Raw genomic sequence first — 22,880 nt, forward strand, 5'->3', positions numbered from 1 at the left:
GCTAAATGTGACAAAATTTAGGCATAAATTTTTAGCAGAAGCTAAATGTGACAAAATTTAGGCATGAATTTTTAGCACAAGCTCCTTTACAAACGGCGCTAAATGTTGTAAAAAGTGACATCAGAAAATCAACACTACATTTTTATACAGTGTTTGAAGCTAAATGTGACAAAATTTAGGCATGAATTTTTAGCACAAGCTCCTTTACAAACGGCGCCCCATAAAATGATTATGTTGAAATTACCTAGAAATAATACAAACATTATTTCTATTTCTTTGACCAGTGTTTACTTTTGATAACCAGATCATCAAACAGAAACTTAATGGTTGTCCAAAGTGTATAATGCTGTTATTCATGTAATTTTGTTAAATATCTTGGTTTCATTGTCAATGATTTTTTGTGTCATGGTTTATTGGTTTTTATACTGGCCCAAATCAAGTTTATTTCTCTTTTGTTCTGACTGATTTCCTGTTTTTTGACTACTTGTATTGCAGCCCTTTCAGTTTGGTTTTATTTAAATAAAGAACTTCTTTTTTTTACCCTTCTGTCTTCTACCTGTCAGCCTGAACTTGTGTTATACACACAGTCGTAACCCACGATAGCTTAAACACTACACTGTCTCTTCACCCATCTCCTGGAACTCATATTCATGGGAACTTGTCTTCTAGTGGGGCTTTTTTTCACTCTACCAATATTTCTCTTGTGCACTGACATGTGAAGATTTATTCAAGGTTATCTGGTTCATTCTGGCCCCACAATTGTTTCCATCTCAAACTTGTGTGCAGAGATGGCCCACAATTCTAAACAGGTGTAATCTAGGCAGGAATGATGAAAGATGCAAGTCGACACACACAAATGCTGACTTTTCTATTTTTTTTTTTTTGTATAAGGAGATGCTAATAGCTCATATATGTTTTAGTTAACTTTATTTGTAGAACTTATAGTTTACCAGAATGTCAAAGAGGAAGTTAGAAAATGCTGGACACAAATACACCATCGCAGCAGGACAGCAGCTGTGGTATCCAGTGAGAAGCTGGTCCAAGCATAGTTACAGAGAAAGGGGAGCTGCCTCAAACAGGGACCCATTCCAAGAGGGAAAATAAAGTGCAGTTTACACACAGCATTTTAGACAAGTCCAGACTTGCCTCTGGTACACACATTATAGCCAGTGTAAAAGGAAAGTTGAAAAATGGTCAAACCTTCATGGGATTTTTGTTGTGTTTTGTTTTGTTTGCATGTATTCACATTTAACCTTTGTAGGTGACACCCTATATATAGCTTTCCCAGAAAAAATACAGAATGCACACATTCTATGCAAGAGCAACTTGTATACAGCTATGTGTACACTTCACTGAACCAATTTCTACAGTTTCTTTGCATCAACCAAACACTGTACTGTCACATTATTGTTATTATTTCAACCAATCTTCATTAACCTGCACAACTAATTATTACTACCAAACACAGGTACAATAAAACCATAAAAATAGTTGTAGGAACTACAATTGGCTGAGGTCTAATACATTTCTCAATTCAAAAAAAAATGTGAAAGTGATGAAAAAATTGAGAAACTCCAAAGTCCATCGACAACTGAGCAAACATTATTATCTAAATTGTATTTGTTGTTGGTTAGCAGCACACCAAGTGGGTATGAACTGTGTACAGACAGGTGTTAAGACCATTAGACCAGTTTGTTTATGTGTGTGCATGTAATTTTTGCCAGATGTTATTTGTGTTTATGTGCACAGTACTGTAATTGTTGTAGTCTTAATAGAGTTTAGCACACAGTTGGCTAGCTCAGCTCAATTCTACCTTACAGTAGCCTGCTGGTGATGAAGAGCATGGACAAAAGATGAACACATTAAATGATGGTCTGGATCCAAATCAGTTTTCAGTCAACTAAACAGCATCATATTTATTCAGTTAAAACTAGTCTAAAATTATAAGTAAAGAAGAATGAATATATTTTGGCTAAAACTAAATGACACCTTTCTCCAAAGAATATGACTAAAACTCCATTAAAATTTACTGTCAAAATTAACACTGGTTTTCAGCAAAGCTATATCAAAATGTGGTTTTGAGGCCATAGAATCTGAGAATGTGCCATTTTATGCGACTATCAATGCCACAAGTGTTAAAATCCCCCATGTTAGCAAAAAGGAATGTGACAGAGCTACTCCTATGTGCATGCTAACTTTTACACTCACAAGAAATACTGTTGGACAAAAACAGCTTCACATATTAGCTCACTTGTAAGTTTTGCAGGGATATTACTTGGAAATTGGCTGTGGATATTTGCTGGAACATTTCTTGGAACATCTCTAAAAAATGGCAGGACTGCAGTGCATGTGTGAAAACAACTTATGCTCCTAGCTTGGGTCTAGGCCATGGAATTATCTATCAGCATTGATCTCATACTATGCAAAATAAGACATTTTGAGTATTTCAACAGCAATGCAGAGGTATTCGTGTACAAAACACTAACAGCACAAAGCCTGCAGACATAACGGTATGCTTAGGTTAAATGCTTATTGACTGAAAGCACAAAAGTTGAAGAGGGCTGACAGCAATCAATTTTATCTCTAAACAGACAAGGTGCAAAAAATAGTTTTAGAAAGTAGAAGTAAAAAATGCAGACAGCTGCAAAGCACAGTGTCAGTACTTGAACAATTTAGTTTCCATCACAAAGCAAAACTGTGTCCATGATGACTTAGTTTTTCATAGCTAAGCAAAGTTGCAGGAACAACAGCAACAAAACACAAACTAAAGTAGCCCATACCATGTTGTTTATACATACACTTATAACAGTCTGAAGTGGCAGCAACATGCTGTAATATAGAGATTCGTGTTTGTAAAGCACAGCTGCAAAACAAATGCCTAAGCATCTTTAAGCACTTCTATATCTTTAACTAATTTTTGTCTGTGCAGGAAACACTTCTTCATCAGAGTTATTCTTCTAAACAAAACTCTTCAAAGCGCCGTGTTACTGTCTGTGCCTGGAGTCTAAATATTTTTAATTAAAAAATGGTTTAAAAATTTTATTAGGATCTATAAAATCAGAACAGCGTGCACACAAAGCTGCAGATGTGCATTTGTGGAGAGCACAAATGTAAGTCTAAAAGTAAGTCTTAGCAATATGCATCTTTAACTGAAGCCTGGAAAACACTTCTTCATCAGGGATACTTTACTTAACTCAACTCTTCAAAGCATCATGTTGCTTGTGCCTGCAATGTAAACTTGAAAACTTTTCTACGAATGGTATTTACTTGAACATCATGTACATGGAGCTGCAAATAAAATGCTTGATCTTGGCCAGAACTACAGTGATAAGGAGCAAAGATGGAACTGTTCTATAGCTGAAAATAAATAACTTAAAACCATTTGAGTGTCTCTGTGTTGTGGCTCTAATGTTGAAAACTGCTCTTTTTTTTCAGAAATATAGCTTTTTTAGTGCCTACTATATTAATCAGCCTCGGTTTGGGGTCTGAGCCATTATGTGGAATCTGTGGTACGATGCACCACCATCCATTGGGAAGCAGCCTGTGTGATCCTTCCATGTTGTCTTGTGGCCTAAGTGTCATAAATCCAGTGAGTCACTTGTATTATTTTAGGATTGAGTCAGTCACTGAAATTTGTGCATGGAGTTTTAACTCAAAAACCAAACACCAGATAAACTTTAAATCGTATAATCATTCTTTAAGCTGTGGATCAAAGGGGGACTGTGACTTTGCTTTTACACAGCATTTGCATTTGTAGAGCTTATCATATTCAAAAGAATGACTCTTAACTGTCATTTATTGGCTAAGTATGAATGATACATGTTCCAAAGAGGCTTTTAACACAAAACCAAATACTACCCTTCAACTAAAAACATGCAGTGTCATAAAACATGTCATAAAATTTGTGAAATATAGTACTATACCTTCAGCCTCTCGTGGGGACCAGTGTCCAGAGGGATCGCATGGCCTTGGAGATGAAGAGTCAGAGGCATACTGCAGAAGAACTCTCCCCTCAGTACATTTATCACACACTGATCCCACTTCTCTAGGAAACCAACAAATAGAAACAGTAACCAACTTAGACACAGACCAGAATCATAGAGATGTCTTACAGACTACGTGTAACAGAAAGGAGTTTTTAGGTTCTACTTTCATCTCATTACAATACCATTATCCTTAATTAAAGCATCAGTTAATCTCGATCAGCTTTTCACCACATAAACCAGTGTGAAATAATTTGTTTTACCTGTCATAAAACTGTCCAGAAATCGGTGGAAGCCATTCCAGGGTGACCGAGTTGTGATGCTGCTCAACTACTTGAGGTGCCATCGCTACTGGGGTAGGTCTAGAGGAGGGTTGCCACGTCTGGTATGCAAGATCCAGGTAGCAGTGCATTCTAGCCACCTGATTCAGAGTGAATGAATCCGTACAACTATCATCTGTGAACAAAAGACGTACATCATTAATGTTTGAACAGTTAATAAAATGTTTGTGTGTGGGAATGCTATTACGTCATAAAACATGTATTGTAGACTCATTTTGAATTTGACGCCAGCACTGAATTTCAAAGCCGGTCAGCACAATAACATTACTAAATAGGACCAAATAGGTTATTTGGTAGAGGTAAGTAATGTAAATCAGTGTGAAAAGAGCATCCAAACTTTTATTGGAAAAAGCGTTTTACAAAAAAGGATATAAAATAATTCCAAAAAGTCCATTAGACATAAGTAAAAAAAAGATATCTGTTCATATTTGACAGTATATATTATTATATGCAATAAAAACAAAAAAATGGCTTTGATATAAATCAAGTGGAATGAAACGATGCCCTTCCTGCTAAGTTATTTCAATATTTTTTCCCTGAAAAACTCCACATACTGTATGTCTCTGTGCTCAACAAATTCCTCTGTGGTGATCCATTTCAGTTTTTGAGTGGTTCAGCTGTAAATCTTTCGCAGGTAAGAAGCAAAAGCCAAGCGAGGAGCCCGTCTCACCTGCATAACTCATGTAGTTGTTAAATGGCGTGTGTGTGAAATGCTGACAGCCACAGGTTTCGTTGCCTGGTTCGGGGTCATTGCAGCCTTTGTATTTTGGCGTGGGATTCGTGTCGGCACACAGATCTCCAGTCTCCATTGAGGGCTCAGTTTCTAAACATGCATCGTTACACGAATCAATCTCTGATATGCCTCTAAACACGTGGTATAGGCCGAGGTTATGTCCAATCTCGTGGACCATTGTGTCAGTGTGGCCAAATGTCCCGTAGAAGGAAGGATTCAGTACAATTCCACCTGAAAAAGTACAAAAAAGAAAGAAAAACACATGGATCTTGTACTCAGTCATAGCATATACAAAACCCAACTGCCTATTGGTAATGTACTGTATGTAGATCTGTGGTAAGATTCAGACAATGCATTATTTATGGGCTTCCTCAGTTTCATTATCACCATCTCTGTTAGAGCTGCTATAAAGACAAAGACTGCTGGAGGTTTGGGCTACATTACTCAAAGTCAACAATCTGTGCATGTATTTACTGTAAGTGTATGTGAGTGTGTACAGTATGTATGCATGAATGTGTGTGCTTGTGTTTTTGTTTGTTTCCTACCCAAATGTGTAAGGGCTTCTTTGTCCCAGGGCCAAGTGGCAGACCCTGCCAAACTTTCATCAGAAGAATTGGCAAAAAAGACATTCAGGTGAGTCGAACCATCCATTTGTAGAATCTCTTTGAGCTCTTTCACAACTAAATAGGCTCTGGAAAACAGAAAGAAAAACAAAAAGAATTTTGCATTAAGTTAATGGTTCTATAATGAAAATTGTCTCTTTCTGGGAATGTAAATTTCATCAGGGTAAATTTCTGAATATGAAAAATGACCAAGGAGAGCACATGCAGAGTTATCTTTCAGAATACAATGGTTCCTCAACACGTAAACTGTACAACCTGGAAATGTTGAAACCAATTGGTTTTATTTAAAACCACTTGTTTGAAAAAAATAATATAATGTGTCAAAAATAGAGATGTTTGAATGGGTTGATTTACATAAATGGGGTATTTGATTAGTGACCTTTAGAGGAGCTATTCCAATAATGCTTACTCACCGCTGAGTGTGCTGTTTACATATGTTTTAATTCATGGAAATTGTTACTTTTTTCTTAAATTATTTTAATGAGTTTTTATTCGTCACGACTACAGCTTGTTTTTGTTAAATTGTGGTAACAGATTGCTATCATCTATTGTAACAGTTTCCCTAATAAAGTTCAACTTTAAAGAACTTTTTAAAGTCATTTTAGCATTAAATGCACATAAAACACCCCTAGAAGTTCAGTGCATTTTGTTTATTTATGCAAATCAACTTGATACCATACATTATATAACTTAACTGCTCAAACATGAGTGTGTTATTTTGATGTATTTTTACCTAAAAAGAATGTGATGGCTTATAAGCATGTTGAAGGGGTGTCCTATATCATTGTGGAATATTTTAACCAATACTCTTTCTGACATCAAATAAAAACCTAAGGGCTATGGTTAGGTCTACTAGGAAATTGGAGTACCACCTCAACAATATTGGTAGTAGGAGACACTTTGATTTAAAACCAGACTGCTTGGCCAGAACCAGAAACGTGCTAATGGCAAAAACAAGTCAAATACTGTTGGTCATTTCTTTAAAGTTTTGAGAAACTATGCACATAAATACTACTCATAAGAAAAGAAATGCACTGTTCCAGATTCAGCTACTGACCAATTTCCATCTGTGGTCCATATGGTACAATACAAATCTTCCTGATGACCCTAAAAACACTTATATAATACATTTTTTCATGTTTTTCATTATTATTTAATAAACTATATTTCACTTACATCTGTCTGCATAAATTAGCTTTAATATTCGGAAAGCGTAGCAGTTCAGTATGACTCATACAAGTCAGCCTGAGACTTCAATTAATGGTTCAGGTAGTCGGATGTCTTCCTCTTTATGACCTAATATTTTGTCTGAGGCCCTGAGAGTAGTAAGGGTAATGCTAATGATTGCAATCACTCAACATAATGAGATATCTTTGCATCAGTGAAACTGTCATTCATTTTGTGAACACATTTTCTCTGTGAGCCTGGCTGGTGGTCCTGGCAGACAGAATCAACAAGATCAGTCTTCTTGGAAGAACAAGTAATCTGTTGCACATGTCGAGATGATAGTTTAGTCTTTTTCTTTGACTTTTAGAAGGCTTTGGAGAGATATATTCAGTGGATACACAAACATCAGTTTTTTATCAGAAACTAAACATAGCAAATTGGCCACAAAATCCCAAACTGGATCTTCATTGGTTGTTTTAACCTAGCCTGTGTAAACCACTTGACTGACTTATATTTTATACTCATGTTTTGCACATTTGTCAAAAAAAATGTACACAGTAAACTCTAATTTCCTCAAATATAAGTACTTGTTGATAATTTCTTTCAGTGTTTTTTTGTTTTCAAATATGTTCTATTTAGTGGAATAATTTGACATTGGAACAAATAAACTTTCTGTGTGCTGGAAACTAATTTCATGTAAACTTTAATTTATAGGAAAACAGATTTTATTTGTGTGTGTGTATGCACCACAGTTTTGTTTGGGGGAGGTATGGTGGTACAGGTGGTTGCTGTGAGTGCTATCACCAAATAGCAAGAAGGTTGCAGGTTCAAATCTCAGCTGTGACCTTTCTGTCTGGAGCTTGCATGCTCTCACTGTGCATGGATGGATGGATGGATGTTTTAGCCGGTGTGCCAACCTCAAAATGACTTCAATAAAACTTATTCTCATTGTGAGACCAGTATTAGACGTAGCAACATTTTAGTGAAAAGAAGTTTATTTTTTCAAACTTAACCATTTTTACAAATACTGGTACAGGTGATCCACCCATCAAGCCTTTGTGTTCTGAATGAAAACGTGTTTGTGCTCCATAGTATTTGTTTTGTCATGAGCCTAATGAATTAATGAAATGAAAAATGAAATCAGGTGATAATAAAATTGTTTTGTGTTTGAAATGGTAAAATTGCATCTCTGTAGTGATCTGATTTTTCAAAAGCATACTCTGGAAATGAGCTCAGCATATTTTGAGCTAGTACTAAATATTTGGGTTTGAATTCTAGGGAATAGTGTAAAAGTTAAATTATCTTTGTCTCCTACATGTTTATGTTCCTGCTATGAGCAAATCATTCTTGTATCTGATAATAATGGGAAATGTCCCAAAACCAGCATAAAGCTTGCAATATAAACCTACCTGAAAAAAATGCTTTTTTAATTAAAAAAAAATCTATTTTGTTCTAATCCTTAGCAAATTGACATGGATGATCATACCAAATAAAGTTCTTAAATGATAACCGCTTGAAGGTATTTTAACTTATCAAAACATGGTATGTGTTTTGGATGCTTGAATATTGAGCTCCATTCCCCTAACGGTAGTCTATTATCAAAGCATGTTTTTAGCATTATTTTCTTTCAGTTTTCTGACAATTTGGACTATTACGTTAAGAAACTTTATTGTGATAAAAAGCTGCCTAATAAAGACTAAGTAGCACATGCTCTTAAAGCCAATTTAAGAGCAACAGAAGAGACTCAATGAGGCGAGGTCTAAAAACAGAGGTGGAGAGTGAGACAACAAGAGCAAATGACAGAAGGTCCCTCTTTTTAATAATTTAAGGAATTTCAGTATTTCCTTAGAAAATATTTATTCAGAATTTTTGGACATGCACAAGGAGGAAAGGGGTCAAAGGGGTTTGATGCTGAACTGATTGAAACAGCTGTGAATGAAAGCAGCACTTCTGCTCTGGGTCAAAATTTATCCTTTTGTTTCAGGTTCATTAACACATTTGGTCATGTAACATACCAGGGAAGAGTGGGAGCACAAACAGATTTAAAGTTGCTCAGTTGTGGATATTTACTTCCAATTTCAAATGTCCTTTTGCCATTTTGGTGAAAAGTTAGGTGGACTTTAGGCTATCTAATCAATATCAGTTATTTCACTTTGAGGGTGTTTGAGGTTAGCACAGTCTAGACTTTTCAAACAGTTCTTCTGCTTAATCATATTATTCAAACGTCCTCGTCAATTATCCTACCCCAGGTGTTTGTTTGTTCTCTCATACCCTGTAACAATTTCTTCATCTCATAGCTTCACATCTGTATTCTTGCCTCTCCTCATATTTTTTTTCCCAGCTTAAACAGACCACTTGGGAAGACCAGGCTTTTTATACACTCATTTTGAAAAAGCAATTTTTAAAAAGTTACAAAGAGAGAGAATGTGGACAAAAAAAGAGATGGAGGAAAAGGGAAAGAAAAAGCTGAGCACAGAAAATCAAGCTTCACTACAGTTAAGCTTTGCTGTTGTGGGAATACCCAAGAGAGCATATGGCAGCCCATAGTGTCTAAAACGTATTAAATACCTTTATCCATTCACATCCACATATAATTCCTATTAGCCCATAAATTTGTCTTGTATACATATGTTTAGGTCAGCATAGTGGGAGACTGAGATGAGCTGGCATTGCAGTGACACTCTCACAGCCAAGATTCTTTCGGAAACTGACGGGGGCCCTTGGCTCCCCATCATTGAGTCGGTCAACACCACAGACCCTAAACCCATCATTCATCTCTGGGTTTATTACTATTCTTGCACTCTCCTCTTTAACCTTCCAGCTTAGTCCTCAGAGAACTATTTTACTTCCAAGGACATTTTATGCACCAAAACTGTAGTAGATGATTTTTTTGTTTATTTTTTAATACACTATATAACATCATATGCAGTGAGCAAATGGATAGACCAAATGCTTTGTTTTCTATATGAGGTAGATACTCTCAATAGAGTCTCACACGGAACTCTCTCAGTTTTGGTAGAAATGTGAGAACCTCTTCATCAGCACCCTCTCTTCTGACTTTTAAACTAAAATTACTTTACCATTGCATTATTAGCCAAATTCCCTGAGGTGCAATATTTTCAAGGACCACCAACAGCATCTGGCCACATATTATCCTGTCATAGCCAGATGCAACTCCCCTGCATTCCAAAATTGGTCTCAGTAAACCCCCCGATTTTCACACCTTTCAGATTCTCATAAGTGCTCTTGTTATATAGAACTCCTACCTCAGACGTTGACCAGTCTACATAAAAGCACAGGTGAAACTTTGACAACAGGTGTTTTTATAAGGCTTTAAAAGGGAAGTGGAAAGTCCTGGTATTTATGTCCAGGCACTCAATTATGTTTTATGAGACAGGAGGGATAAGGTTTAGATGACCAACTGTAAAATAAAAACAAAAAAAAACAAGTCATGGGCCCAAGAGATTAGCTCCCCACACTTAGCTGGAATACAGCAGGGAAATTGAGTGAATGAAAGACACAAGGTGGTTCATCCATTAACCTGCCACAGTGAGAGATATTGGCTACGGAAAGAAAGAGACTGAGAAAAAGAGGCCAAGGGAAAATACATGACCTATTAGCCCTTGACAGCACCAAGCCAAAACTTCATTTCCCAAAACTCTATTAAGGTTGAAATTGATTCAATAACTTCCTTGACAAGTTTTTGTATCAATCTTGCCATAGTCTGGGAGGAAATTGCAAAACATTTTAAGGTAATCACAAAAAAAGTTCTAATAAACTGATTTTCTAGTTTCCAGAATTTGTCACATAAGAAAAATCGATGAGAAAAAAAGCATTGAAACTATTGATTGTCTGCTGTTTATTTTCTAACTCAAGACAAGAATGTTAAATAAGTATTACATTACTGTCAGTAAAGAGATTTTTCATGGTTTCTTCTTCCGCTCACACAAAACCATTGTTGAAACCTTGTCAACAAGGATGGTCTCTCGTAATCATGCTGTGTTTTGGTCAGCTGCAACCCAAAATTTTACTTTTTAGTCTACAATTTTACACTCTAGTCCAGTAGAAGGGGAATTCAATGTCAGTTGTGTTTATTACCTGAATGATGAATTATACATTTATATGATTATCAAAACCAACAAACACTGTTGCACATTATACTTAAGCAACCATGTTGGTTTTCTTTCTGCATATGATCAAACTTGCCATTTTCTTTGTCTCGTTATTCTTTGGAAACATCTTATTGATGGAAGTTTTATCAGGACACATGCATAGTCTCTATTTGCAGTTTGAGTGGTCACAAACGACTGGGCTGCTCACATCTAGTCTTGTCAACTAATACAGAAGGCAACATTTTATTTACACACACCTCAAAGTCAAGCAAACAGTAAAACTGTGAGTTGCCCTTAACACCAAATGCCACTAAAACCATAACAAGCATTAACCCAAAGCTTATAAAAGCAATGCAAAACAATTTCTTCAGCCAAATGTATATGTGTAAATGTGTGATTGTATGTTTACTTGCGTGTTCCATAAGGCACTCTATTGACACAATGCATTCTCCTGCCACTTACCCTAAACTTCAGTCATTATAATGGAATGCCTAAGTCCTACCCTAAACCTAATTTTTAACAAAACTTTAACACTAAAACCACATCCTAACCCCTAAAACACCACTTTTCCTCATTAACAGGAATTCTCATCCTGTCAGATTTTCGATCCCATCCTGACTTTAAAACACACACACAGAAACACACAATGCAAATATGTAGTAACAAATGGTAAAAATAGAATAGAAAAGTATGACTGTTAGACCTAACAACTATTGCTCCCCTACGTACGCAGGACATTGTTTGCCCAGAATTCCATAATTAAGGAAGAATGTCAAACTGTTTGTAGTGCAGCTCTCTGCAGACATACCACAATCAAAACAAAATAAGCAATCACTTGGGAAGATTATATTTACTTTTTGGGATGAGAAGTTTCTTGTCTTTTTTTCTGCTTCTGTCTTATATTCCACAGCAAGCATATTGTCAATGGCTGATGTCTAAACAAAGCATTTAGCTGCCACTTAATGTATGAGCTTCTGCTGATGACTAAGTTGGAAGGGATTTACCTGGTTTTACATCTAATGTTTTTAATTAAATTACATTGTTAAGCTATTTTGTGGTCATTTAAGTTTTCAGGGTGGTGCCAATACAGACTACTTTTATCTTGATTATGACTAAAACAGTCTTGTTTAAATAGTTCATGCTATCAAAAAGACCCTACAGCCCATGCACTTTGACAACTCATTTTTCATACTTTCTCTTGTCCTTACATGACAAGCAGCAAAAAAATACTGACAAACATTAGTAACTTTTGCCTCTTTCCCTGGAGTACCCATGAAGCTCCCCTGTGCTCTCCACAAAAATGTCTCACTTTACTGTGCTGAGTTTCAGCGCACCAAGAAACAAACAATTCTGCTATTAGAGGTCTGGCAAAAACCTTCTTACAGCAAATTCCAGAGATTTATTTTCCTTACCAGATTTTATTCATCATCTACAAACCACAATGGAGAAACCACAAAAACAAAACTTGCATCCATTTGTGACAACCTATGTATCCTCCAGAATTAGACATTAAAAAAATCTGAATCTATTTCTTCTTACATGAGTACCATTAACATATAGGTAAATTTGTAACACTGTGAAACATGGAAAAAGTCGATAACTACTTCCATTATTTTTGTCAGCAAATTATTTCAGTTATCTATGTTCAAAGAACAATAATGGCCCTTTTCCATGGGCTCGACTTGGCCCTAAGTGGATAGACCTGGTACAAGTTCAGACTTTTCATTGATGTAAGCAGACTGCTGGCTATTGATTGGCCAGAGAGTGACGTCAATCATGAGAGCATCTCCTCCACAAGAAACCCAACATTTTTGAAACCTTGCAACAGCAGCATTTGTTTTTGTTGTTTACTTTAAAAAAAAAAAAAAATTTAATTTAAAAAAAATATATAAATATATATTGAAATGGCAACTCGTAAACCAACACTGTAGTACTATGAGGAGGTATGTTTCTGTGCTTTTTGACAGAATTCAGAAGGAGCTAGACCAAATTTACCAGCTATGACCGGTGGAGGGAAGTTGGCTTCGACTCATCCACTGCGTTTTTGGAAATTATGGTAAAGAATGGTGAGTGTTTTGCAATGTTATTTCACTTATTTACCCATTGGTGGTAAGTTTTGGGAGGCCATGCTATGATCACTTGCCTACACTGAGGTGGCACTCAGTTAAATGGAAAACCACAGAGACCGCAGAGAACTGAGTAGGGTCAGATTAGGGCAAGGCGAGTTGTGCTGAGATTGGACAATAAGGTGGAAAAACAGCTTAACTGCCTCCTCAGGACACTCGTGACAGTGTCTTCAGATTATTCTTTTTGCTACAAGAATCAGTCATATTGGCCTGTCTTTTTTTTTTTTTTTGACCTCTCACTGCCCTTACGGTCTGTTTAACTTGTCACTTTCTCTTAACCAGCTCTCTTTTCCAATCAACCCAGTTTAAATAAGACCACAAAGTGGAGAGGGTTGTTGAAACTTGGATCCAAAAATGAGCAGTCTTGCCTTCACATTTGCTACCATTAAAATCATCCCCTTGCATTTGTTTTGCCTTTCTTAAGTGTGGAACACTGATTGAACCAGGCCAAGGCTAGATTGGACTAGCTGCCCCAGAGGATTTCCCAGGCCACACAGGCTGGGAGTTGGGTTACACTCAGCCTCAGTCCAAATGATCAGGAAGCAGTAGGGCAAGACATTAACAAAAAAAAGAACTTTCTAAAGGGACTAAGTATGGAAAGAATTGCAGTTTAATTTAAGGAAGTCATGTGAGGCTGCAGTGTGTAGTGTAATGTCAACAAAAATATTCATCAAATGAAGCTCAGATTGTTATAATTAGAGGAAGGTATTTTTTGGTGATGTTTTGTGTTTGTTAAATGAACAAAAAGAAAAACATTTGCAAAGTGAAAAAATGTGAAAAGAGGGGTCTTACTTGTATGGAGAGGAGCGGTCGAGGCATGTTTTAGTCACATCTGTCACATTGGGGTTGCAGCAGTCACCTAGATCATACATGAAGTTTTCCCAATTACATTCTGGGTCACATATATTATTCCCCTGTTTGTGTTCAGGACACTTGCTCCAGTACCCAGACATGCAGTCACCTGCATCATATCCGGTCAGAGGATGGTTGCATTCTGGATCGCATCCATCGTCACCAACCTTGCTGATATCACAGTTAGCAAGAATCAAGCGGTCACGTAGGGAGGAATTGGTTACATTGTGAATGCTTAGCTCCCAAGATATATTGTAGCGACTGAAGGCCTCATTAAGCTGCTGGTGCTGCAGAATGATCTGGTGATCAGTTACAGTTGGCCTCTTCCCAGCATCGTCCCAAATATTTATGACACGATACCGCACTTTCTTTGGCCGACGGAAGGTCCAAAGCTGGTTGTAGTTTTTAATGACGTCAACATTGTCGCACACCGTTTGGCCACAAGCTGGAGTTTCCAGGGTTGTATCCAACGTTCCATCAGCATTTTCAACTCCCCCCATGCTTCCTAAAAATCCTAGTCGTCCACCTCCTCCTTTCTCAGACTGAGGAAAACTGCCATCTTTTACAGTCAACCACTTGCGGCCCGGATGCTCAAAGGTTTCACGAATGACTAACTGAGGTAGATCTTCAAGGTCCTCATGGCCCTGCATATCCCTGATAATATCCCTCTGCTTCCGGGCTTGCCTCCATAAACCCACTCTTTCCACTGCCCCTCTGTAATTGTGATTCAGTGCATTTCCTCCAATCATCAGAACTTTGCACTTTTTGGTCAAATGACTGAAGACATCGCCTGACTGCTCCCGACTAACTCCTACTTGGGCTCCATTGATGAAGAGCTTCATGTACAGACCGTCATATGTGATTGCCACATGTGCCCATTGTTTGGGCACATAACGGACATTAGAGTGGATGGAGGTCGCTTTGTGAGCACGGTCAGTTTTAAGGGAGAAGAAGAATCGAGGGTCACCGTTTCCATGTTCACTAACCGCCTGGATACCAAGCAGCCAACCTCGGTCACTGGAGGCATAGAAGCATTTGTCGTACAGGCCTGAAGAGAGAATAAACACAAGAGTATATTAATATATGTGTGCTTGTATTTCAATGTTTTAAGATGAATGTTAACAAAAAAAGTAAATGCATTAACAGTTTGTTTATGTTTTCTGAAAAAGTCAAGAGGCGCTAAGGATTTATAGACTTACAGCAGTCCTTGCAAAATATACATATTTACAGATGCCTGTTTTCAAGCCATAATGATTGAATAATCTAAATAGTTCTTGTAGAAAACACAAAATGAGGCTAGGATTAGAGAAAAAAACCATCAAACATGAAATGTTCTTTTAATATCTAAGGGTGTGCTGATCTGGAAATTGAGCTGAAGTGTATGTTTAACTAAGGGAGACCCCATGGAAATCTCTCCTGTATATGTTTATGTGAACATTGAGTACATTAAAGTTTGTTCATGTAAACGTCCCTCACTAGTGGGGTTTGCCAGAAACTAGTTTTCTGCTAAAGCCTTGTTTTTGTAGAGGTACCAAAACACTTTTTTTTCCTGTTTCACTTGGACTCTGTATGTCAGCTTTAGGAATGGTAATGTGTTTTCCCTTCTTAGGGGATCTCTGAATGCTAAATGTTTGTTGGTTTAGTGCACGGTGAAATGCTTTAAAAGGTTCATTTGAGCATGAGAAAATTGTGTGTTCACAGGTGATAGAGCTGGACTCCAGACTTGAAGCACTTCACGGGCTTTTAGGCAATTATACCTATTCACATAAAGATACTTAATCTATGACCTACACACCCAGTTCCAATAGGTAGGAAGTGTCCTTAACAGCTGCTATAGGGATCATTGCCTTAGATTTTGGTAATTACTCTTTATTCTTGTCTCTGGTAGCTTTATGATAACGTGAAGCTGATTATCGCAGCGATGATCACAGATTTGTCTCCAGCACATATCCACTCAGATGCCTTTGTTCCCCATCGATTATGCTTTTTTAGCCTGCAGTAAGTGGCTGGTTAATGGTGCACAGACATCTTGCTAACTTTGACCTGTTTCTAATTAGATGAACACAGCAGTATGCATTCATTAACTTGGTGTTTTAAAATACTAATGTTCAAAGACAGAGGGTTGGGTTCAGCATCCAGGTCAGTCTTCAGGTGGATGATGTTTTCAGGCTTTCCTATACACTGGAAGGAAAAAGCCTTCCATCTGTCACCTAACACACTCGAAGCTAAAAGATGTGCTAAAATGCTCATAGGGCTTCTAGTGTAAACAGCTGTCATAATTCTGCCATGTTCAATTAATCTAACGCGCTACACTTTTCCAGACCCAACACTGCGACTGTACAGCTCACACAAACACACGCACGCACATATGCACATACTTATGCAGACAGGCATAAAAATATATTCTCAAGAACAAATAAACACTCCCACATGTGCAGATAGATTGAAGAACCCATTTGTACGCACACAGAGACACACACAGCCTTGCATGTGCACAAGCACAGTTTCTGTCAGGTTCAAGAGCAACCTTCCTTGCACTTGTCATTTTTCTCCTTTCATAAAAACACACCCAGGAAAAAAGAGAGTGAAAAAACACACATACACCCACAAAGGAAAATGTGGACTTGATAAAAAGCAGAGAGGAAGAGAACAATGAGGACTCCATTTACTTTTCAAATGTTTTGGCTGTGAGAGGTCAAGAAAGGCACGTTTCATAGTTATCCTGAAGTGACCAAAAGCAATTTTTCTGAGGAGGATGGAAAATTCCAGGGACATTTCAAACGTACACCTAATAAAAAATACCTACAATGCTAATTAGATGAAATGTCATCACAACACTTCCATCATCTTAATTTGCTATCAAGTTTAACTCCTAATTAATTTAACTAAATTGCAGTTTTAATGAGTAATACATGACTGATTAATAGCTGCAATTTGTCATCATTTTGAAATGCCAGATGACAAAAAGTAAAAAGACTTTTCCTCCACTGATACTTTAACATCTTTGAATCCCTGAATAATAAATTGAAGAACATTCATCAGTATTTAAGGTGTTGGACAACTCCACTCTAAATGTTTATTAATGCATATTTAAGTACCTAATGCTTGACTGCTTAAAAACTAAAACAAAAACACAAGTTGTAACTGTGGCAATTGTTATTAAAGGCAATTGACATTCTGTCCAAACTCCTTCTGCAAAGACTGCAGTCACGGTTTATTCATTTTAATCTCAATATGTTTATCTTTCTTTTAGTTACCGCACATTAAAAAGATCCATCTTAAACTGTTTTGGATTATCAGTGAAAAAACAACAACAAAAAAAAACCCAAAGAAACAAAACAAGCTGCATTCATATTTAAATGTTTTTGTTTGTAACAGCACACGAGGTGAAAGCTGATATATCTGTTATCACAGGATTTATCAGTCAGTGTCTGCATATATTTGTCTACACCAGGTCATGGAAGACTGCCTTTCTGTTTTTTGTGATTTATTTTTCTCGTTCTATGATGCGGGACACCCCAGAATGACCCGGATACCAGTGCTAATAAGGCACAACAGAGTTTGCACAACATTTGGACACAGAACTTTTAGGGATTGTGGCTGTTTCAGTTGGGTGTGTGAGTAAATGTGTGGGTTTGAAGTCTCTTTAACGGTTGCTGTTGAACTAGGAATCATTTGTTTTCTTTTAAATTACCTACTTGTGAAATGACAGCATGAAACACAATGTGGGTTTTAAAATGTTTTCATTTGATTTAAAAGGTGCCAGGGCTTTTAAATTTGATGGTTTAATTAATAAGTTGTTGGTGATCAAGCAAAACCGGTGCAGTAGAGCTTGAAAGTTTGACATCACTTTAGGATCTTTTAAGTAATTGTATCCTAAAACATTTGCAGGGTTTGACACAAGTCATTTAAGTACTAATCCGTTTCCAAACAGAGTGCAACAAAAAGCGACAACCTAAATTTTCTTCAAAGTTTGAACTTTAAACCTAAATTTCAAGTTTTTTTCAAAAACATTGTTGTCTAATTTCTGTGCATTTGTAAGATCTGGACCAGTCTAGAATTTGATGCAAGCAGCAAATTGAAAATGGAAAAAAGAACAAAAGGTAGAGAGGAGGGTTTCTCGATTGGGAAACTCAGGGTCTCGTCTCTGCTTTTTGCAGATGATGTGGTTTTGTTGGCGTCCTCAGCCCGTGACCTTCAACGTGCAGTGGGGCAGTTTGCAGCTGAGTGTGAAGCAGCAGGGATGAGAGTCAGCTACTCTAAGTTTGAGGCCATGGTTGTCAACCAGAAAAAGGTGGAATACTCCCTCTGGGTCGGAGGTGAATCTCTGCCCCGAGCGGAGGAGTTAAAGTATCTGGAAATGTTGTTCATGAGTGATGGTAGGACGAGGCATGAGATAGATCAACGGATTGAGGCCTCGTCTGCAATAATCAAGGCGTTGCTCCCATCTGTCGTAGTAAAGAGCTGAGCTGAGAGGCGAAGATCTCAATTCCCTGGTCTGTCGACACTCCTACCCTCACCTATGGTCATGAGGTGTGGATCATGACCAAAAAATGAGATCCCAGATACAAGTGGCCGAGCTAGAGTGGCCAGACTCAACCTTGGAGATTGGATAAGGAACTTCGTCATCCACAGGAAGCTCGAAATAGAGCCACTGCTGCACTACATCAAAAAGGGTCAGCTGAGGTGGTTCAGGAATCTGATTAGGATGAATTCTGGGTGCCTCAATCTGGAGGTTTTAGCTTAGTCTTTCCATGTGAGGATGAATCTAGGCTCACTATTTTGTACAAAATTCCATCAGAGAACAGTAACTGTTTGAAAATTTGATTTATTTTTTTTCTGTGCAAATTTGCAAAGAAAAGTAGTTTTTTTTGTACATATACATACTAGGAAAATGTGCATAATGACCAAGCCCACAAAGTTCAGTGACCTTTGAGCACTCTGGCCTCATTGCATGAAAAACCTGTCATGCCAGCTTGATCAATATAGTCACACTGGATAAGGAGTATCCTGGAAAACCCCTGTCACTCTGCGTCCTCTGCAGCAAGAAATGCAACCTGAAACTCTTTAACCCAAGACAGCAGCCACACATCAACTCTGCACAGAATCAACACCAAATTCTCTGAGTATCATATTTTAACAAACGGACAGAAAGGAAGTGGACACGTGTTCTGTGTTAGGATAAGTCCACGCTTCAGGGGAAAATAAAAGGCGTCAGGTTCAGTGTTAAAAAGATAAAAAGAATTATTCAAGCTATTATTAAAAAGTGCAAAAGAAAGTGTCTGTGATGAACCCATTACTTGGGTGCCGTGCACATGTGTGAAGGTATCGTTGATTCTGAGGCATGTCTCTTTGCTGGAATTTCAAAGAGACATGCGCTCTATCATAAAATCAATGTCTTTTCCAGGGAGGTCTGCAGTTATTTTATTAAGACAATGCCAGACCTCATTTCTGCACAATTTGCAACACTTTGGCTTTTTACACAGCAAAATGTGCTCAACTGGCCTGCCTGCAGACAAGATCTGTCTCCTCTGAAAATCCACAGCACATTATGAAAAAGAGAATTGGATAATCACAACAAACTGTTGAGGAGATTAAATCTTGTGCTCAACAATAATAAATACTAATTTATCATGCAAAACGACAACTGTGAATATGTTCAGTTCCAAAACATTTACAGTGTAATAAAAAAGGGGTGATGTAATACAATGGTAAATATGTCTTTCTTACATTTTGTGTGTGTGTGTTTTGTATTTAAATCTATATTTGTTTGAAGTTTATCAGTGAACAGACAAATTAACAGTCAGGCATGAGTGACCATCCTGTTTTATTGTAGGAACAAGAATCTATCAAAGCCTGATCTTCATAAAATGTGTTCGTTGATGTTTGTCAATTAACATTTACAATGAAAAAAACGTTACAAAACATTTGAACTTTTCAAATCCACAGAATTATGTACAAAGTACAAAGATCATTGTTACCCTACCAAGAAGTGCTTGTGTAACAAAAATGTTTGAGTGAAGAAAGCCTTAAAGAACCCAGAGAAATGTTCAATCAACTATAGTCTTGGATTATGATGGAAAATGTTCATTTTTATGAATCTTCAATAAAGACAAGATTTAGCAGCCCAGATGTTGCTTTTCTGGCACAATTACAGGTTGCTTTGTAAAGAGAAACTGTAATTGCATCACATCAGTAAAACATGGTGGCAGTAACATTATAATTTGGGTTCTTATTAATGATGGCAATATGGATTCTGAGTTCCAAAGAACTCTAATGAAAAATGTCAAAACTCTGAAAAAATCTGACAGTCTGTTGTGTAGAAAAACAACAACAATCAAGTTATTCCATGAAAGAAGGGCAGAGGGAAAAACAACTACCACTTGCCAAAGAACACAAAAACCAATGAAAAAGTCTAAAAACAAGGTTTGGACCTTTTTCTATGATGACATTTTTTTAAAAAAGATCAATTTTATTGTTGTTGTTAGTTTGTTTTTGACAGATGGAAGTGAGGAGGGGTGGGATGGGGCGCGATTTCAATCATTTCAAAGCTTTCTTTTTGAAGGACTGAGCTGAAAGGTTTTCCAAGCTACTGTGCTGGACCGATCAACACTGCTGAAGAAGACAAGGTGCAGGTTGTGCTGGAAAAAGGGGGGTCCTACATGATACTGATTGCAAAGTTAGGCATGTGTTTCCAGTCACAAAATTTACTGCATCCTTGACATAACACATCTGGTTTCTTTAACTGACTTTTTCAAATCTTTCTTTGGACTTTAAAATGACAGCTCAGCTCTTCGGAAGCTGGCTTCTGTTGAAAAGTGATGGACAGTTAATATCTTACCTGTTGTAGACAGCTCTCTGTTCAACCTCAGTCAGTCAAAGAGAAACAGAGTTTAGCTTTGACTGAAATGACAAACTATTTGGATAGTCCAAGTGAGGCCAAAACTAAAGTGGATTGCTGTTATCTTAAAATATCTCCAATCTAAAAAAAATGGCACAGCAAATAACGTGAATGTTGTTTTTTTTTAAACCATTACATTGGCATCAGTTGGAACTGGCCTCTCTCAGACAACTGTTGGAGCCAGTGAGAATTAAACTAGCTATGAACAAGCCATCTACAACAGGTAAGATAATAGCTGTTTTAAAGTTTTCCACTGAAACCCATTTCAAAAGAGCTGAATTATCACTTTAACTTAAGATGGAAAGTAGCAGCCAGGTTCTGCTAATCAAGCACAGATAAAACTGTCTATAAAAGCAGAATAATAAATAATGGCACCTCATTTTAATGGTAGGATCTGAAAGATTTTGAAAATCGTGTCCAGATACATAAAAAACTTGAACTGAAAGAGGATTTTTAACCATAAAAGACTGAAATCTGTAACATTACCAAACTGGAGGGTACATATTTTTAAGTTGAACAGTTACTGTGCATTGGAGAGGCAATTCAAAACCAGCGCAGGCTCCAAAATTGGTCAAGCATGCTTTCATAAAGTTGAAACCAAGCTCAGCACGCTTCACAAAAATAAAACATTACCACAAGGAATCATTGCAACAAAAGGGAAGGAGAAAAAAGAAACATGAAAAAAAAAGAGGGAAGAGGTAAACAGAATTTGCAGCGGTCGAAAACAACATAGTGCCGGGATCAAAACAAGAGGATGGAGCATTTTTAGAGGCAATGGGATTGCTGTGGGCTGAATTAGATTTAAAAGATTAGGCTCTACACTGAATTTGTTTGACCATAATATTTGTTGTCTTTCGGTCCCCTTCTCTGAGACAGTGCTGGGACTAAATCTTAAAAAAAATGAACGCATAAGATTATACATAATCTCTAGTCGGGAGGAACCAGTGAAAGTTGGGGGGCTGGGCACAACAACACCTGTGGAGTACAATGTGATTTTTTATACGAGTATGTTTATTGTCGCTTGCCGCAGAAAGGTAAAGGCGGACAATCGTGTTTTTGCCATTGTCTGTACGCCGGTATGTTACTGAAACATCTCATGAACCACAGGACAAATTCTAATAAAACTTTTAGGAACTAATCATTGTATATACCTCTAGAATTGATTAACTTTTGGAACCGACCCAAATAAAGATGGCCGTTCTAGCCAAATCATTATACAAAACACAAAAATGTCTGTAAATTAGTCAGTTTTACAGATATTGAGCTGCAATTTGGTGTTGTTGTAGCTGAAAGTAATTCTCAACAGATACTTCAAGTACTGCTCATTGTGCAAGATCTTTGCTTACAACATTAGCATTAACATCTGAAGTCCTTTCATTTTGTCTGTTAGCAAAATGTCTCATGAACCACTGAACAGATTTTAATGAAACTTTCAGAAAGTAATCATTGGATGAACATCTACAACTGATTGGCTTTTGGAGTCAATCAAATTGAAGACGACTGCCACAGTTAATTGACGTTAACCAACACAAAAAGGGCTATAACTGAGTCAGTTTTCCAAATATTGAATAAAAGTTGACGTGGTAGACGCTGAGAGGCATTCACAACACATACTCAGAGCATTACGTCTCACAAGATATCATATGACGCTGTTGTCAAGGTTTGACCAAAACGTCTTACAGTCTAAAACCCTGGCGTGAAAGGCAGCGGGCGATATGCATTCTAGGGGTGCTAGGCTTTTAATTGTAACTGTGTTCATGGAACTTTTTGACAAACAAGAAAGGTGCACTGCACAGATGTTCCTGTCATCCTGCTCATCCTGTGTGAAATCTGGGAGTCACTCGGGTCACAACAAAATTCCCCTCTCAACACCCTCTCATGGCTTGTGGCTTGTGCGGGGTAGTCCTTGCCAACAGGATAACACCACCTCAAAGTGTTCTTGCTTGTCAGTGCATACACGCAAACACTGGCGACTATTTATGTGACCAGAGGGGAGGGTGGTGTGTGTGTGGTGTGTGTGAGTGTGTGTGTGTGTGTGGGGG

The 22,880-nt window shown here is 37.4% G+C and overlaps 1 protein-coding gene across 2 annotated transcripts in view; it reads right to left on the minus strand.

Moving 5' to 3' along the window:
- pappaa (pregnancy-associated plasma protein A, pappalysin 1a) overlaps nt 1-22,880 on the minus strand; it is a 95,533-nt gene that overhangs the window by 70,364 nt on the left and 2,289 nt on the right. For both annotated transcript variants that reach the window (XM_025004026.2, XM_017407464.3), the window contains exons 2-6: nt 13,878-14,985; nt 5,603-5,748; nt 4,995-5,288; nt 4,247-4,439; nt 3,924-4,045 (exon numbers count right to left, since the gene is read on the minus strand). In XM_025004026.2, the coding sequence (XP_024859794.1) occupies nt 3,924-4,045; nt 4,247-4,439; nt 4,995-5,288; nt 5,603-5,748; nt 13,878-14,985 (1,863 nt within the window). The remainder of the gene's footprint in view (nt 1-3,923; nt 4,046-4,246; nt 4,440-4,994; nt 5,289-5,602; nt 5,749-13,877; nt 14,986-22,880) is intronic.

The sequence above is a fragment of the Kryptolebias marmoratus genome, linkage group LG14 (assembly GCF_001649575.2).
Source record: "Kryptolebias marmoratus isolate JLee-2015 linkage group LG14, ASM164957v2, whole genome shotgun sequence".
Classification (NCBI taxonomy): Eukaryota; Metazoa; Chordata; class Actinopteri; order Cyprinodontiformes; family Rivulidae; genus Kryptolebias; species Kryptolebias marmoratus.